This window comes from Etheostoma spectabile, chromosome 7 (assembly GCF_008692095.1).
Source record: "Etheostoma spectabile isolate EspeVRDwgs_2016 chromosome 7, UIUC_Espe_1.0, whole genome shotgun sequence".
Taxonomy (NCBI): domain Eukaryota; kingdom Metazoa; phylum Chordata; class Actinopteri; order Perciformes; family Percidae; genus Etheostoma; species Etheostoma spectabile.
Window position 1 is genome coordinate 27,238,947 of NC_045739.1, and position 16,575 is coordinate 27,255,521.

Below are 16,575 nucleotides of genomic sequence, written 5' to 3' on the forward strand. Positions count from 1 at the left end.
GACAATAAAACAGACTACAATACCATACATTAGAAGTATAAGTAAAAACCATTAAAAACAAGGAAACTGTGTGTGTAACAGTGCATGCTGGTTAGGATATTCTGTTGTGTAATTCAGCACAAATACCTCTAAAGCACAATACTTCTGTGTATTTTAGGAAATGTTATTTTATAGGAGCACAGTGTTGCTCACATAGGCCTAGGTGTTTGGAATGAGGTGCCAGACTCTTGTAAAACCACCAGAGGGCAGACTTGTGCAAGAAAGCGATGAGAAGGGGCCTCCAACGAGTAGCAGAGTCCTCAGTATTGAGAGCAAGAAATTCATGGACCCAAAACTACACAATAAAGCCCAAAAATCACGTAGAACTTGCAGCCCACTATACAATGAACACATTAGACCAATTACACACAAACTATAGGTCGACTATTACAATAAACATTTCCCACGTGAAAAGATGTGTCCCGGTGCGGGAGCTCCGCCTGGCTAAACACCATATACATAACTCATAGACAGTTAAAGAAATGGTTAGCTAAACACACCATTGGAAACCATATCCAGCGCTTCCCCATCACAGAAGCCCCGGCCCTTGCCATTCACTTCAACGGAGAGGCTTTAGGACCGCCCCCTAACCTCTGATTGGACAGAAGCGCCTGCCATCGGGAAAGCAACACGGAAAAAGATCAAAAAGTTATGGAGTGCAGCCTAATCGGATCACGTCTGTTGTATGGTGCTGCGTAGTATTTTTTTTTTATAGAATAAATCCCCACAGTGGCTCTGGAAAGGCGAGGGAGAGCCCAGAGCGTGTAGCGGAGAAGAAGAAGCAGGGCTTCTGTGTGGGAAGGCTCGGATAACCGCCCGGTTCAGAGGAGGGCCAGGTATGTTTTTCCGTTTCCAGGGACTGCCTTTGCTGATGTCACCGCGGAGGAGGGCAGGAGAGGCGGACAGGTGCGCAGAGGAAAGTTGGCTCCGGTAGACTCGGACGAAGAGCTGTCACTGAGCCGAGAACTACTCAACTGTTTTTGAAGTTTTTCCGTATTCTTTTTAAGAAGTTATCTTTTCTGTGCAGTCGGTTTGGCATTTTCTGAAGTCTTGAGTGGAATACGTGTAGCCTAGCACGCTTTTTTAACTGGAAGGTTCGCTCACACGGTCCGTCCCGCGCTGTAATACCGGGGGTTGACTGCGTGGAGGAAGCTGCTAATTGTATTGGAAGTGCACATTGCTGCGGACTGGGTGTGTGGGCTCGAGACGCCTCAGCATCAGAACCAGCACTTTCCGCTTCAATGCGACACTGACGCAGCTCCTCTTGCATCCCAGTCGCAGACTAGGTGATGCTCGAGTAATTCAATGGAAGAATTGTTCATCAACAGAGGGAGTTTAATCTAAAAAAAAAAAAAACCCCGAAACATTTGTTTTCCCTGGAATGGAATACAACACAAGGAATTAGCCTCAACTTCTCTTGATCTGCAATGATTTTCCCATGCGTCATTGCGTTTTAGGAGCAGAAGCGCGGGTCTTTGCGTTGAAGGACAATCGTTCTTGGACCCCCCCCTCCCCAGGTTCACAAGAGCTACTAACAATGTCCAAGACACTGAAGAAGAAGAAGCACTGGTCCACTAAAGTACAGGAGTGCACCGTGTCGTGGAGTGGTTCCGGGGAGTTGTCCACGGTAGTTGAGGTGCGAGGCGGCGCTGAGCTGGGAGAGTTCCCCCACGTCGGACACACAGTTTCGGAGGCGATGGTTTGTCACGCCGGGAGGTTTCCCTGCAGCGGCGACGTGCTGCTGGAGGTGAACGGCACGCCAGTGAGCGGACTCACCAACCGAGACACACTGGCTGTCATCCGCCACTTTCGGGAGCCCATCCGCCTTAAGACCGTGAAACCAGGTGTGTATTTGACTCACACACACACACCCCTCTCTCTCTCCCCAACAAACCTGCCATGTTGTGTGAAGAGCTTTAAAATGGTTACAGCATAAAGATTAACAAGCTTAGGACAGGGGAGACAAGCACGGGGTGCTGGGGGTACAGTAGCCTCACGCGAACGCCACTGTTTGCCAGTTTGATGGGTCATTACCAGACTCTGCAGGTCAAATGTGTGTTTTCAGCTTGCCTAAGCATATCTAAATTGTCCATCTGCGTGCTGCTTCCTATTCATTCCTGTGGAGACGTAACATTTCCCACAGTGCTGCTCTTTTTCTGCTGTTGAACACTCCTGCCAAACAACATAAGTGAGAGACCTGCTGTGTTGTGTTTAAGGGTGCTTGTCCGTAGTGCCCAGAACAACCTTAGTTATTAAGCTTGCAGCACTTTTTTCTAAACTCAGTGTGTAATGTTGTGTGCCTGTCCAGCTTCTTGGTTGTGTACACTATGTAAAACACTCTCAGACATGCAGGCATTAAAGGTACAACACACTGCCCTGATGTCATTTTAATTTCCTGTCTGCAAGCTCGGCTAAAAGCTACAGGTTGGATTTATGTGTGTGTTATTACCTGACTTACTAGCAATTAGTTTGTGCTCCTTTATGGCTCACAGGCATGCCTAATGGGTGTGTTAAATGTGCAAAAATATACAGTCAAACTTTACTAGGTGTGTGTGTGTATATGTGTGGTGTGGTGTGTGTGTGTGTGTGTGTGTGTTTGATTGAGGCACTGCTGAGTGTGGTACTTTGCAAACACTTATCTGGGATTTGTTATGTCTTGCCAGCTTAGACGGTGTTGGTCTGTTTGTGTTAAGGTGAGTCCTAATTGAATTAACCAGGCCCATATCCCTACATCCCCAGTATTCTGTTCCAGCCTGGCGACACGGCACGCTTTGAAACCATAACTGTCAGGCATTTGTTATGGTTTTCTGTGAAGCGCACTGGTGGATGTAGTTGAAACAGTGTTCAATGCAATGACTAATTGTAGCAGTTCTAGAGCTGCAAAGATTAATGGATTAATTGCCCACTATTAAAGTAATCGCCAACTATTTTTGATAATCGATTAGAATCAAATTCTGCTACCAGCTTCACATTTCCTAGTTTCTCCACTCCTCTGTGACAGTAAACGCAATATCTTTAAGTTGTAAAGAAAACAAGACATTTGAGGACGTCATCTTAGGGAAACACTGATCCACATTTCCCACATTTTATAAACAAAACAACTGCAATCGATTAATTGAGAAAAAATGACTGGCAGATTAATCGACTAGTGTGTGTTTTAATATTTTCTTTGTGTTGTGTTCTGTATTGTAAGGTGTATGTAAAGTGATGCTGAGCCACACGTCGACATGTGCGGGCTGCTTACCACTGTGTGTTTGTGTCTCTGTCTCCTCGCTCATGGTTAATTTAAGCATCATCCATCATTGATGGCTGCTCCTCGCCACGATGAGGTGGCCGATGGATCATATGCTAACCGGCCAGTGTGAATGTGAACTTGTGTTCTCGTGAGATTGGAAATTTTGGGAGTGAGGAAAAAGGCTATGACTGAGTAGTGGTGTAAATTCTAGAGAATTCGTTTGAGTCCATTTCCAAAGAAACAGCACAGTGTGCCTTGTGTTTACATAACACAGCAACAAAAAAAGTTGCATATTTTCAGTGTGTCTGACCTGCCCTGTTGGAATTCTTTCACTCTCCCTCTTTTCTGCCTAGTTTGTCTTTACTTTATCTTCTCCCCTAAGCAGATTATGCCTTATCATCACATTTTCCCATTCCCGCTCGTCTCTGGTATTTTCTTCCCATTGCTACATTATTCTATATTTCACTCTGATTCTTACTTTGCCTTGGTAGTACCCTTCCCCCCAACCTGACTCTATCACCAGCATACTACATAGTTTGTGCTTTTGCACAGGCCACCTAATCCTCTCAGTAAATCTACAAATCTTTAAAAGAATTGCACAACCTTTCTTCAGAATTTTACATTCCTTCGTCATTTTACTTACCCGCCAGTGTCAATCGTTGCTTCTAAATCAAACATGACATGTGCCTCCACTGCAGCGGAGAGTGCTCGAGACTTCCGCTGCACTGTCAGGACAGAAAACAGAAGTTTTGCTGGAGTGGTCCTCTGGCGCCAGACCAGCCAACGCACTCAGTATGCAGCTCCCATCCATAGAGAGGAGCAAAGCAATAGGCAGTAACCTTGAGGGGGCGATTGAGAGTAGAGGCGTAGTGATACAGATACCTATTGCAGCTTAGAGACATGTGAGTGGGCAGCTCATTGATTAATGCTGTAAACGGACTTAGGTCTGCTTGTTTTTGCCTCATGGAGCTAAATGGATGGAGCATTTAGCTGTCAGGTCCTGGAGCAGCCTTGTTTCACACATTGGTCAACTGGGTAAAGGGTTTTCAAAACACTAAAAAAAGTTAAATAATGAGAACAATATGCTGAGATGACAACGGCCTACATTTCACAGCGCTACTCCATTATATCTGAACACAGTATGTAAACCCAATTCTGAAGGCAAGATACAGATGGACAAACACTTCCAGGTCAAAGTGTTTACCATGGTGTTCTTAAGTTATAGACTGAAAAAAAATCATCTAATTACTAAAACAAAAACCTATAATATGTCAACATTTGTTAAGGTAACTTTGGTGGATACATGCACTCTAAGGCTGGACAGTATGAGCTATTATGGTTTATGTAACAGGACTATACATTTCAACGTGAAACACAATATGTTATTGTTAATACACACACTCAATGCCAGTGTGCGTTAAAGTAGGGCAGGGATTAGTAAGATCAGTAAGATAGCTGTTTTTCTTTCTAAAGTTGCAGCTGATGTCGACTAAAGGAAAACGTTAATAGTACTTTATCAGTACTTTTATGTTTAGTAACATTCATTGTTAATAGTCAAAACATGAATGAGATTCCCTGGAGTCTTTTTGATACGAGCAGCATTTTTATTTGAATGTATTCAAGAACACAGCACTTTTTTATATAAATATATATCTTGCTACAGTATCCGGGGAGAAATGAACTGCAGAAATGTGTACTTTAATAAAATCACACTCCCCTTAGACCTAATACTCAAGGAAAGGTGATAAAAACGAGCTGCTTCCAGTGTTTTATCTACCACGTAGAAAAGAGAGCTATGGATAACTAAACTTGATGTCACTCACTTTAGCCTGATATATGCACACTAAGTTATGAAGAATTCCATTTTTAGTCATTGTTTTGGATCTAAAAGATTCTTTTTAAGTGTGCAGTCCTTTTATTTTTTACTCAAGAGACCAGAAAAAAAGAATCCTGGGGACAAACGATGCCATAAGGAATCCAGGTAACAATAAGCTTGAGTAATTGAGTGAGAGATGATTGCAGTGGGTTTTAATTCCACCTTTTGGGCTTTCATCAACACTTCCTCTTACACCGTAATACATCGCCAGCCTGTGCCGTTGGGTGCGTCCCAGGAGTTACTTTTTCAATGAAGTCTTTTAATGAACCTTCTCAATGTTTCTACTCTCCCTCCAACCTGCTTTGTCGGTTTCTACGGCGTTTCTACTCAGATTAAATAACAATCCCCCCGTGCGCCTGGGTAGCTCACCTGGTAGAGCAGGCGCCCACATACAGTGGTTTATGCCTCGACGCAGCGGCCGCAGGTTCGACTCTGCCCTTTGGCCCTTTGCTGCATTCATTCCCCTCTTTCTCCCCTTTTGTGTCTCAAAATAACTTAAAAAATTACAGTCTCCCATAATGCCTTTGTATAACCACCTGACAATGTTCAAAAATTGAAATTGCGGCATTCAGTGATGGTTTATATGTGGCTGGGTCGAGCAGTTGCGTAAAGTGTGAGTTTTGCTGTGTGCTCAACCTAACTTTGGCTGCATTTTCCTTTTTAAAAATAAAACAAAGAGACAAAAACGATTTGAAGATTATTTTCTGTCACTTGACTGTTTTGATTTATCAACTAATCGTTGCAGCTCTACTTGTATTAATGTTGCCGTTTGGCCAGTTGAGGCTGTCACTCCCCCGATGTATGTAATTGAGTCGCACATGCAACCCTTTGCGACAAGTAGCCTAAAAGATGCTAACGAGAGACTTCTGTAATGTCAGTACAGTAAAAATGGACCTACTTAACCAAGTTCATTCATTGCTGGCTACAAGTTAGCATCAAACACAACAAATGTTGTCACTTGAATGGGGTTTTGAGCTAACGTTAGCAATCAGACATCCATCCATCCATCCATCTTCATCCGCTCATCCGGTATCGGGTCGCGGGGGCAGCAGCTCCAGTAGGGGACCCCAAACTTCCCTTTCCCGAGCCACATCAACCAGCTCCAACTGGGGGATCCCGAGGCGTTCCCAGGCCAGGTTGGAGATATAATCTCTCCACCTAGTCCTGGGTCTTCCCCGAGGTCTCCTCCCAGTTGGACGTGCCTGGAACACCTCCCTAAGGAGGCGCCCAGGAGGCATCCTTACCAGATGTCCAAAACCACCTCAACTGGCTCCTTTCGACGGGAAGGAGCAGCGGCTCACTCCGAGCTCCTCTCGGATGACTGAGCTTCTCACCCTATCTCTAAGGGAGACGCCAGCCACCCTCCTGAGGAAACCCATTTTGGCCGCTTGTACCCTGGATCTCGTTCTTTCGGTCATGACCCAACCTTCATGCCCATAGGTGAGGGTAGGAACAAAAATTGCCCGGTAGATCGAGAGCTTTGCCTTCTGGCTCAGCTCTCTTTTTGTCACAACGGTGCGATAAACAGAATGTAATACCGCACCGGCTGCTCCGATTCTCCGACCAATCTCACGCTCCATAGTCCCCTCACTCGCGAACAAGACCCCAAGGTACTTAAACTCCTTCACTTGGGGTAAGGACTCACTCCCTACCTGAAGAAAGCAATCAGACAGTTAAATGTAAATGGGCTGTATTTATATAGCGCTATTCTAGTCTTAAAAACACTCAAAGCGCTTTTTACAAGGACAACATGAGGGTTAAAAAACTTGCACAACAACAATTGCAAGTTGAGTTATCTGACCTGCTTTTGTGCATGCAGTTTGTTGTACACAGACGGTTCTTCGACACAGGAAGGTTTAACATTACCTTCTCCAAAAGAAGGTTCAGCTCTAAACTATACCAGCCACACTAATTAATTGCAATATGTAAATGGGATGTATTTATATAGCGCTTTTCCAGTCTTAACAAATAATCAAAGCGCTTTCACATAGTGCAGGAACTATTCACCATTCACACACATTCATACATTGTGACCGAGGCTGCCGTACAAGGTGCCACCTGCTCATCAGATACACACTCACACACATTTAAACTCTGATGGCGCAGCATCGGGGGCAACTCAGGGTTCAGTGTCTTGCTCAAGGACGCTTCAACATGGGACTGCAGAGCCAGGGATTGAACCACAAACCTTCCAATTGGCAGGCAACCACTCTACCACTTTTCCACAGCTGCCCGTTATAGATAGCTAAAATGTTTTTTGAAATGATTTCCATCTTCTGTTATTGTTTGTAATGCAAAAAGTTTATTATTTTATGGATTTCACAAATTTCAGTATGACATGGTGGTTTATGTCGTAAACCGCTTAAATCTGAGCATGTGTGACTCACATCTGCACTCGACTCACATCTGCACTCGACTCACATCAGGGAGTGACAACACTGTGTACTACTACTGCTATTAAATAATCAAAGCACATAGTTACAGTAACAAATTATACAACAAACAGACACAGGTTTTTAAGGGACAACACTGATTAAAATAAAAAAACACGTGCATCCACATGGCTGTATGTCAATCAAAAGGAACTTACTGTAAATTAATTAGAATGGACAATCTTGCTTCTGCAGATTGTTCCACTTATGTGGAGTATAGAACTGAAGAGCCACTTGACTTACCAATCTCAGTATTAACTTGATAATTATCTTTTAGGACCAAATATTCTTTGGACCTGGTGCAATGGGAAGTTAAAAAGACGTTTAGGATAGTAGTTTGCCAAGAAGTGCTTTGTAAATAAATAGAATACAGTGCCGTTCTCTTCACACTGCAACCCCATTTTGTTACATGGTCAACAACGATGCATTCTAAAGCCATCCTCAGTTTGAAACCTACAAGGCAGAATGCTTATTGAAAATGTTCCTGCTTTCAGAATCCATTGCTGATGCATTTTGCATGCAGGTCTTATTTTATCCTGAAGAATGGGAATCAAACTTTTTCTTTCTTTTTTTTACTCTGCTACATTACATTTTTTTACTCCTCACGTAGTAATTTTGCTACTTTTCTCTCTCCAAAATAGGCAATGTCAGTTTCTTTTGGTCTCGCTGGTGTTGTCATATTGAGGTTAACACTTCATACGTTCGGCTCAGCAGCGCAGCGGAGCAGTAAGCGCACCGCCTGTGTTAATGTGGTTCCCCCCACGTTGCAGTCATTGCCTCCATGACTAAGCCGCTCTAAACCAGCTGAGGGGAGGCTGTCAGGATCTCTCAGGTTCTCTGGCTGCTTCTCCCTGCGGAAAATGTAACTTCTGTTCCAGTCACTGCCTTTGTCATATTTGAGACTACAGTGCAGCGCAGGCTGGTCTCAGAATTCGTAAGCCTCGCAAAGAAGGTAAAAAACTTCACTTTACCCAGACAACTGAGGTACCAGAGTACAGTCTCTTTATGCTTTTAAGGGCACAAAAGACCCAACAAGATCCATGAACAGTATTTGACAGTTGTAGAGACCGTGAAAACAGTCAAGCATTTCTAAATGAAATACAACATTGCTGCAATCAAGCGTAGGGTTGCAACTCGCGAATATTTTCATTGTGGGTTAATCTGTTGATTGGTCCAATAAATGTCAGAAAATGGTGAAAAATGTTGATCAGTGTTCCCCATAGCCCAAGAAGACGTCCTCAAATGTCTTGTTTTGTCCACAACTTAAAGATATTCAGTTTACTGTCAAAGAGGAGTGAAGAAACTGGAAAATATTCACATTTAAGAAGCTGGAATTGGAGAAGTTTTACTTTTATGACTCAAACTGGTTAATCGAGTATCAAAATAGTAATTAATAATAGAAATAGATTAATAGTTGCAACAATTGGACAACACTCTAGACAAAGTCTTTGGTTGCAAAATTATCTTGAATCCACTTCTTCTCACCTCACACTCTTCCTGCAGCTCTAAACATGGAGGCCATCAGTATTCCAAGTGCAAAACATTACTGGCACCCTTCTCTGTCCTCTCTCTGCTGCGTGTGTGTGTGTGTGTGTGTGTGTGTGTGTGTGTGTGTGTGTGTGTGTGTGTGTGTGTGTGTGTGGTGTGTGTGTGTGTGTGTGTGTGTGTGTGTGTGTGTGTGTGTGTGTGTGTGTGTGTGGTGTGTGTGTGTGTGTGTGTGTGTGGTGTGTGTGTGTGTGTGTGGTGTGTGTGTGTGTGTGTGTGTGTGTGTGTGTGTGTGTGTGTGTGTGTGCGTGTGCGTGTGTGCGCGCGCGTATCGCAGCTGTACACCTGATGTGACATCCACCCATCATCCCCTCCCACTGGCTGCTCTCCCGGCTCATTCCCCAAACCTGTCACACTTCTCCGCCCTCCGCCCTGCCAGCTCGTCAGCGGCGAGGGACAACGGTGCGAGCGGATGGGCTGAAGCCCTCATACGGCAGCGGCTGCTGTGAATAACAAAGCACGCCTCTGACACTCCTTTTCATCCCTCCGTTTCTCTGTGGAGCAGCCCTCTCCTTCTGCAACTCACAGCCCTGCACCGCCTCACAATCGCCTAGTCCAGTGATTCCTAAGACTATGTTTACACGTGGCCGGCTATTTTCAGAAACGGACATTTCAACCTCTCCAGTTTCAAAAATAACATTGTGCGCCGCTGTCATTTTTTAAAAAAGTGTTCGGTTAAACGTACCCGTTTATATACGCCGTCAATGCCATCAAGAGCCTGCCAAACCTGTAGGTGGCAGTGTAACAAGAAGCTCAAGCCCATGATAGCCAATCAGAATCCTAAAAAATAGCAACAACAGCAACCAATCACTTCCTTTCTCTTCTCTTCTTCACTTCCTCGGCTACCTAAACCTTTGTTTGTCTCAGTTCACATGCAAACAAAGATTTCCAAAATCTCCACTCTGGCCTAAGTTTTTAGAAAGACTTGTTTTCAGAGGCAAATTCTCCGTTTGCGTGTAAACGAAGGGCACAAACGAAGGGAAATTACTTTGTTTTTTAAAATAACCATGTACGTGTAAACAGGGCCTAATAGTGCCAGGGGGTACTTAGAAAGATTGTAAAGCAGCTCAGCTAATTAAAAATATATATATAAATTATGATTTGATTGAAGTTCCTGTATTCAGATGTTACAGCTGATGTTCTTTTAAACAGGCAGCTTGAAGTAATAAGTATACAGTATAAATGGTAGAAATGAATAGCAAAAATCAGGATCTACTTTTAGTGCCTGTGCTTTGTTGTGATGCGTAAAATCTCCAATATGGCGACTTCCGGTGTGATGACGGGTCGTGAAAACCCTCCACATCAGACCAAAATGTTGGGAACCACTGGCCTAGTCCACTCCTACAGCGGTATAAACCTCTGTTTTCGCCTGACTTGCGTTTCTTTCCTTCTTCTGCTGTGCGTGACAGACAAGTCAGTCTCACAGGAAAGAAATGAAGGATGAAGGAGAATGAAGGTGTGCCCGGTATTATTGCTCATCCAAGGCTCCCTGCATCCTTTTTACAGTTTTGGAACCATCAGCGAAAAGCAGAGCTGTCCAAATCAGACACAGATGTTTAGTGACATGGACATCCCTCTTCTACCTTGCCGACACTGTCCATAGAGCCGCATTGCGGTAACGAACAGGCCGGCAACAAAGATAGCACTTTCAAATGAGCCGTGCCTCTCACTGGCAGGCACGGGGACTTGGCAGGCATGTGGAAAAGCAGTGGAGATGGGCGCGTGCTGATTCACCAAGACTGCCTCTTTCTACTCGCCGACCGGTCGTGCTGCGATGTCAGCACCAGTGTCTCCAGGTTGCTGCTGGTGGAAATGGACAATGTAGTTTAGGAAGACGCACACACACACAAACTCACACACACAAACTCACACACACTCTTCCTCAGAGACTCCTGCCCTCCTTTCCTTTTCTTGACTCCTAATTGGTCTCCCTGTAACAGCGAGTCATCCCTGCAGCTGTTCTTTTTGAGTTAAGATTAAACAGTGCACATACATAACTGAGACCAGAGCACATCTTATCCTTTTTGTTTTACGCCCATTTCTTTCTTTTTTTTCTGAAAAGCTGTGTATTGTTTAAGCTAACCTTCACAGTGTTTTAATGTTTCCGTGTACCAAAATGTTACGCTTCTTGCTGCAAAAGGACACTGATCCCCAGAGTTAGGCAAACAAGGCATTTTTGCCACATTGCTTCTGCTAATGCAAGATAGTGAGGAGAAAATGGAGAGAAAGTAAAACGTAGTGGCAGTCTGTGCACCAGCCAGCTTTCAAACCTTTTTTTTGCAGTTTGAATTAAAAATATAAATTACGGGTAGGTAGGTCTGCACGATTGATCATTATAAAATCGCGATTCACACTGTTCATAATTTAATTTTTAAGTGACTTAGATTTTTTTTTTATAACTTTGCTTCTCGTTTGATTTTATGAGCCGACTGCATCACTAATGCTTTTTTTCTGTGAGTTTTAAACATAGACTGTAGGAAATAGGTTTTATTGCTCTCCCTTCTCCTCATTGAAGCCTCTATGTTTACAGGCTTGTGGCAAAAAAAGAGAATCTATGTTTGGTACTGTCATCTTGTTTTGTTTTGTCATGGTTCATGTGTGCAATAAACATTACACTTTGTGAGAAAAAAATCATGGCAGAGAATCGGGATACCAATTAAAATCTGAAAACCTACCGGAAATAGCGGGCACCTGGGAGGCTCACTTGGTGGAGCGGGCACCCATATGCAATAGCTTAGTCCTCGACGCGGCTGCTCAGGGTTCAGGTCCGACCTGCGGCCATTTGCTGCATGTCTCCCCCCCCCCCCTCTCCCCCCTTCCCTGTATTCAGCTGTTGTGTCTATTAAAGGTTAAAAAAATGCCCCAAAAAAGAAGAAGCATAAAAACGTTGATGATCGTCCCTCTACTGCGTATGGAGCTAGAATCAGTGTTTTGTGGTTGCATTAAGCCATGTACAGTATGAGAAAGTAAACCAGTGGCACAGCGATAGTGATGCAGTTGTTTTGGTAACTGTTGCCTGGCTTGTTTCCCCTCTTGTTGTCCACTTACATTGTCACTGCTGATAAGGTGTGACACAAATGGCAGCTGGGCTGGAGTGAGCCGTTATCACACAATAAGTGGTCGTGAAGAAGATGGGCTTTTAACGGAAATGCACCACCACCTGACCCTGTTGTATTTTAGGACAGATTGTCCACGATCTGATTAACTAATAAATTGTCCCTTCTGTGTAGCTGTGAGCAGCAGACTGCAACTTGGTTCAGTATAGGAAATCGAGATAGAAATGGACTGTTATGAATCAATACCGAGGTGCAGATGTGCATAGAGGGACAAAGGCGACAGGTTATCTGCTAGTTGATTGGACCGAGTTTCCTCCAGATGCACACTCTCTGCCCTCCGCGGAGAGCCTATTTGGGGACTGTGTTTCTGGCTGGTTCTGTATGAAACATCCCTGTGGTGTTGCAGCAGAGGCAATAACAGGGACAGAGAGGAGGCAGCTGGCTCATTGCTGCTTTGGAAATCTTCCTGAGAAGGATTCTCTTTTGAAGGATGTATTGGATTTAAACTATGAGGATTAAAAAAAAAAAGGAAATGAACAGGTTTAGAGAAAAGAAAATGGGGTTAAAGAGGGCAAAGTGCAGATTGGAGGGAAGGAAAAGAGTAAAAAGGAGCTAGAATAGCAGGAGAAGAACCAGGGGATTGGAAAGGACAAAGAAGATGAGAAAGAGCATTAATAATCTCAGAGCTGAAAATGATTATGGTCCCAATAATCATGATAATAGTATTGATTCTCTCTCTCCTGTTGTGACTGTCTGAAATGATTCTACCCCCTCTTCATTAGGCCAACATTTACTATTCTAGACATGCCGCAACAGTCAGTATTTCCAATCATGTCTGCAAGTAACCAGTCTGTGTGAGCTGCCTGCATATGTGTGTGTGCAAGCATGCATGATAATGCAAAATTAAGGCACATGTGAATCAGTTTCCACTTCCGGTTTGAGGCCAAACACAATTACTGAGGAGAACAGCCTTTGCCATACTTTTGGACAGAGCTGGGTAGCACTGATTTCCTGAATCAATTCAATTTTGGTTCACAAGGTCCCAATTTGATTTGATTTACGTTTTGATTCGAGTCAATTCAGTATCCATTGGATCAAAGATATTTCAGTTACCATACCAATTTTGCTTGTATATGAAAGCGATTCTCAGAGAACTAATGATGTCAAAATGTACAGGTAACCCTCTAACCTGGTGCATTATTAAAAATATGAATGGGGACATTAGGACCTCCAAAGCAGTTACATTAATGTACTTTTTATACTACACTACAGCAATCAACACAGTAAAGTGCAACCCTAACCAATACAGCTGTGAAAGGGCCACATTTAAGCCCAACTTTGCAGCGTTATTTAGCATAACATGGATTCCTTAGATCGTCCAGTTTTATGATTATTTCATTTGATTAGGGCAATGCACATTAATCAAGATTTCTGTAAATGCGCCAGTGTTAGCCAGTCGGCTAATTTTCAAGTGGCATGCATGTCTCTATGGTGGGAGGAAACCGGAGCACCTGGAGGAAACCCACACAAACACGGGGAGAACATGCAAACTCCACACAGAACGGCCCTGCCCGGACCGGGGATCGGACTCTGCAGTGGCGACCTGCTGTGAGACAGAAGTGCTAACCACTGAACCCACCGGGCTGCCATATATGATACCAATATGTTCACTCTAGCTTTAAAACAGAGCCCCTTTAAAGATAAATCTCAGTATTTTATGAATTAATATTGGATCAATTAATTTGAAACCAGAAATTAGATTTTTTAAACCTATTGCCCTACTTTTGAATTCCATCAGGCTACCTTTTCTGTTATTTTGCTCATATTCCTTATTGTATCTCTTTTCTGTGACACTGAAAGAGTATGTAGAGTGTGTAGAGGGTAATGAAAGGACTAAGACAAAGTGCCTGTCATGTAATTTGCACTTCCTCTGTTGGGATCTTTCTTTACACGCTGGGTGATAAATCAGCCGAGAGGACTCAATCTCAGAGTTCAATCTCCTGGTTGGCTGTGGTACTTCCGACTTGGCCCTGTGCCCGCGCCGATGGGCCTTCGTCAATACTCATTTTGCAAGGGCTGTCCACTCAGCTGTTTAGTCGTGGTACTCCACCTCAAAGAATCGATTTCGGCCCACTCTGCTTGTGCCCATGACACCATCTCATACCAACGCAGCTTCACGGTAAGCACATACTCAGCCAGCTGCTGCTGAGGCCCCTTCTGCTTTCTGGGCTGCAGCACTGCTGTTGTTTCTGCCAAACCTCTGCATGAGCGATGAGGGGAGTGAGAGTATTTCATGTCTGACCTCATTCCTTCTTTCAAATCTCTTCCTCTGTCCTTTTTGTAGAGTAAAAAGTCAAATAAAAAATTCTGCTATTGATGATCAGGCTAAGCTGGAGATGTTATCACTGGCTAAATTGAGCTTGTGTCATTAGTTTGACTAGACATACAGTAGGCGGGGTTGTTTAATGCTGTTTAGATATGGATAGACAAACCAGTGAAATCCCATCCAGACAAATGGCTGCTAGGATTGACACAAAGTCACTCGGAAGTAGACCTGCAACCAACAATTATTTACGTTTTTGAATTATTCTTGATTAATCGATTAGTTGTTTGGTCTGTAAAATGTCAGAAAATGGGGGGGGGGAATGTCAATCATAGCCCAAGACGACGTACTCAAATGTCTTGTTTTGTCCACAACTCGAAGATATTCAGTTTACTGTTACTGAGGAGAGAGGAAACTAGAAACTATTCACATTTAAGGAGCAGGAATCAGGAGACTGATTATTAAAAATAGTTGGCGATTGATTTCAGAGTTGACAACTAATCTTTTAATTCATTCATCTTTGCAGCTCTCCTCTGAGTAAACGTTTTGTCTTGATTTGGACATGGGAGCCATTTTCTCCCAGTGTTTATTAATGCATTGGTTGTCCTCTGTCCTCCCTCTGTGGTGGGATGTCATGCTCTGTGGAGATGAGGTTCCCTGAGTGTCCTCATTCAAATTCATGGGTGTCTGTTAGCTTCTCTAACAGGTTATTGATCGGGTCCAATCTCATCCCTGTTCAGGCGTCCGGAGCAGCTGTGTGTACCCAGCGAAAAGTTGAGGGACTCCAGGAGGACGATGTCTCGCTTACGTTGTGTTTGACTCACAGGAGTCATCTTCACGATGTTTTGCCTTTGCGGCGGCTGCTAGTGAGCACACAGTTACCGGGGATTGTATCTGTTTTGACAGACCGCCTTCTCAGTATTTTGCTCCTGATGCCGGTTGCTTATTTTTCTTCTAATACGCCAATCCTGGGACAAAAATAGCAGAATCTCTCCGCCCATGAAATGAGACAAGGACTTGTGAGTGTGTGTTTTGGTTGTCCGGTGGTTGGCTTGTTTTTTTTGTTTTGTTTTTTTAATGGCCTAAACACACACACTTGCGAGGCTTTGGCAGCAGCCTGCCAGTCGCCAGCTCTCTGTGGTCCTGTAGCAAATTGACTCAAGAGATCACATGCACATTACTCACCGTTTTGAAGTAAGCAGTAGGACGTGTCTCTCTGCAATCCTGACGTTGCAGTGATGCAATCTTCGGAGTATCCACTGGTATCAGTCACTGAACTCAAGCTTGACATACTGCAGCAGAATATTTGAACAGCTTTCAGATATGATGTGTTGCTACTGGACAAACAAATGCAGCCCTTAAAGAGAATCTGTTTTCTGTCTGTCCTGGTTTGTAGAGTATGTTCACCCGCTTTACAGGTGATAAACAGGTTATGTCATATTCATCTAGGGCAGCACTTCTTGTATATTTCCCATCCGGCGGTGGAAGAATTATTCAGATCCTTTACTTAAGTAAAAGTACCAATACAACACTGTAAAAATACTCTTTTATAAGTAAAAGTCCTGATTTGAAAATTATATTGAAGTAAAAGTATGTAAGTATCATCAGGAAAATGTACTAAAATGTATGTGTTAAAAGAAAAAGTACTCAATGCAGAAAACCCCTCACATTTTAAAACTGGAAATGATCCAAACTGTTCTGTCACTCAAGTGTTTAATGTTCTCATCCTTTCAGCTGGATTTATAGGCGGTTTTTATTATCGGCTAGTTTAATTTATAATAAAACATCATATTACAAAAACTACATGTGTTTTGTCTGCAAAAATCTTAATTTGTAAAGTAACTAGTACATACAACTGTCAGATTAATGCAGTGGAGTAAAAAGTAGAAATCGGCATTAAAAGGAAAGACTCGAGCAAAGTACAAGTACCTCAAATTTAGACTGAAGTACTTGAATAAATGTACGTATGTATGTATCACCTTCTGACCCTAACGCCCCCTGGGGTTCAAAGGAGTGCACGAATAAGCTCTGCAGTCCTTCAGAATAAATTCATATGTACTGTGCCCGTG

At 43.4% G+C, this 16,575-nt stretch overlaps 1 protein-coding gene across 4 annotated transcripts in view; it reads left to right on the top strand.

Moving 5' to 3' along the window:
• The first annotated feature begins 675 nt into the window (after positions 1-675).
• magi3a (membrane associated guanylate kinase, WW and PDZ domain containing 3a) overlaps positions 676-16,575 on the top strand; it is a 195,290-nt gene continuing 179,390 nt past the window's right edge. For 2 of the 4 annotated variants that reach the window (XM_032519894.1, XM_032519893.1), the window contains exon 1: positions 676-1,883. In XM_032519894.1, the coding sequence (XP_032375785.1) occupies positions 1,478-1,883 (406 nt within the window). In that variant the 5' untranslated portion in view covers positions 676-1,477. The remainder of the gene's footprint in view (positions 1,884-16,575) is intronic. The other 2 variants (XM_032519891.1, XM_032519892.1) reach the window with 1 other exon arrangement.